At 27.6% G+C, this 2,448-nt stretch overlaps 1 protein-coding gene across 1 annotated transcript; it reads left to right on the top strand.

Annotated features, from left to right (window-relative positions):
• Positions 1-319: 319 nt before the first annotated feature.
• On the top strand, positions 320-1,337 carry LOC125828695 (transcription factor MYB78-like). Its single transcript, XM_049508033.1, has 3 exons — positions 320-476; positions 593-722; positions 876-1,337. The coding sequence occupies exons 1-3, from the start codon at positions 326-328 to the stop codon at positions 1,330-1,332; spliced, it is 738 nt and encodes a 245-aa protein (XP_049363990.1). The 5' UTR covers positions 320-325; the 3' UTR covers positions 1,333-1,337.
• Positions 1,338-2,448: the final 1,111 nt, after the last annotated feature.

Here is a 2,448-nt window from a genome sequence, read left to right as displayed (position 1 = left end):
CATAGTTGAATGAGTCCACTATGTAGAATGAAGGGAAATTAATTTATTATATAGTCATATAGTATATAGTCAAACCCAAAAGGTGCAAAACGAGTCGTATTATCACATACTATGTTTAAATTAAACTTTATAATAAAAAAATGGGAATTAAAAAATAGAATTATTATTTTTAATCATTCCCTCACACTATATATAAAGCTCCACAACTCCCTCTATCTCCAAAATACATCTATTCACAAAACTTATTTTGTCTTTCTCTCTCTCTATAAAACATTAGCAAAATCCAGCAATTTTTTTTATATTTTTATTTTATCAATCAATTTTGATGGATAAATTAATTAATCAAGAAAATTATATTGATGAAGAAATGATGGTGCTTAGAAGAGGTCCATGGACTGTTGAAGAAGATTTTATTCTAATGAATTATATTTCTCATCATGGTGAAGGTCGTTGGAATTCCCTCTCACGTTGTGCTGGTAAATAAATAATTTTTTAACGTATATATCATCCGGTTGTAAACTTTTTACACTATCAATATGTATATTTTCTGTTTTAGTCTATCTAAAAACTAACGTTTTGATTAATTAAACAGGTTTAAAGAGAACGGGAAAAAGCTGCCGATTAAGATGGCTTAATTATCTTAGACCAAATGTTCGACATGGAAATATTACACTTGAAGAACAACTTTTAATTCTTCAACTTCATTTTCGTTGGGGCAATAGGTATATTATTTTATTAATTTTGTTTTTAAAAATATATTTTTATATTTGAAAACACCTAGCCATAAGTTTTTCATTTTAATTTATTCTTATTGAGAATTTTTTACAAGAACATAAATTTCAAATATCTTACAACTACATATTTTTTGAGTGTAGGTGGTCAAAAATTGCGGAACATCTGCCAGGAAGAACGGATAATGAGATTAAGAATTACTGGAGAACTCGAGTCCAAAAACATGCAAAACAACTAAAATGTGATGTCAATAGCAAACAATTCCAAGATACATTACGTTATCTTTGGATTCCAAGACTAGTTGAGAGAATTCAAGCATCCAAAATTTCCAATAATAATTTTAGTAGCGAAACTCAACAACCCGTTCAACTGACGAACAACAACAATAATAGTATTTTAATCACGACCGTTACACCGGAGAATTCCAGCGTGGCAACTTCATCAGAAAACTCTAATCAAGATTATTATCAAGTTAATCAAAGTGATCAATTATGGTATGAAGATTACCAAGCAATGGATCAACAAAATAATATAGAATTATGGATGGATAATGAAGATGTTTTTGACAATTTGTGCAACATTGAAGACATTTGGTCCTAATTAGAAAGTAGTAATTAAATTAAATCAACAACTATGTTTGAGTTTTAGTATTTTCTTTTAGAGTATAATCAACAATTGTAAGAAATCATAGAACATTTTTATCTTTATTATTTGCCATTTGTTTGTAAACTTAATTACAAGTTATAAAAGCACACTTACAAGTTCAAAAAGAGCCTTTTTTTTTTTTGGTTGCTCTTTTGTTGTTCGGTATCTGCAATAAAGTTTTACTAAATTCAAATTTACGCGTTGCAGACCCTATTTCTAGTAGCGATGATCCCAAAGTGATTTTTTTTCATCCTCAAAGCTCGAATCCCAAATCTCGAATTAAGGGTGGAACGATTTCAGTCATCACACCACAACCCATGTTGGTGAAACAGAGCCTTATAAGAAAACCTTTTTTGAAAACAATTGGAACTTTTTGGAAAAAATAGTTCCAAATGTAATCTTTGTTTACATATATTTTCATAGTTATAATTAGGTTTTAGTGCAATTTAAACACTTCCCACACTTTGCCGTGATCTTATCTTTTAGTTTAATTCAAATAATGTAACTTAATTTGTTGACCATCAATCGGCTTCTTTCCTCTTAACAACAAAATATACAAGTTTAAGATCTATACAATACTCAGCGTAACATTATAAGTGGAGTCTGAAAAAGATAGTAAATACATAGATAATCAACTATACCCTTACTTTAGAAGATAAAATAGTTATTTTCGATAGATTGATTTACACACAAATAATATAAAATTATAAATATTAATACATACAAAACGCGTATAAAATAATTATAGATATTAACAAAGTCAGAAAAAAAGTATTTAGATTTAGTACATGCATGTGCATATATATGAAATATTGTTATTTATGTATTATTTAATACGATTTTCTATATACACAATATAAATTCCGATGAAGTATCTTTAACTAATTATCTTTCATTATATATGGTTACGCAACTGATTAAATCCTAAATTTATTATTATAGTTTTAATTCTAAGTCATATTTGGTGTTGACCATTTTATTTGACTCTTAACAATAGTTTATAATGTACAATTTGATTTCCTTGAGCTACAAGACTATTTTATTCTTTGTTGACTTTGACTATTGTTTTTG

This window comes from Solanum verrucosum, unplaced genomic scaffold, assembly GCF_900185275.1.
Source record: "Solanum verrucosum unplaced genomic scaffold, falcon-dt-bn FXZP01000273.1, whole genome shotgun sequence".
Classification (NCBI taxonomy): Eukaryota; Viridiplantae; Streptophyta; class Magnoliopsida; order Solanales; family Solanaceae; genus Solanum; species Solanum verrucosum.
Note: the sequence above shows the minus strand (reverse complement) of the source record. Positions and strands in the feature narration are given on the sequence as shown.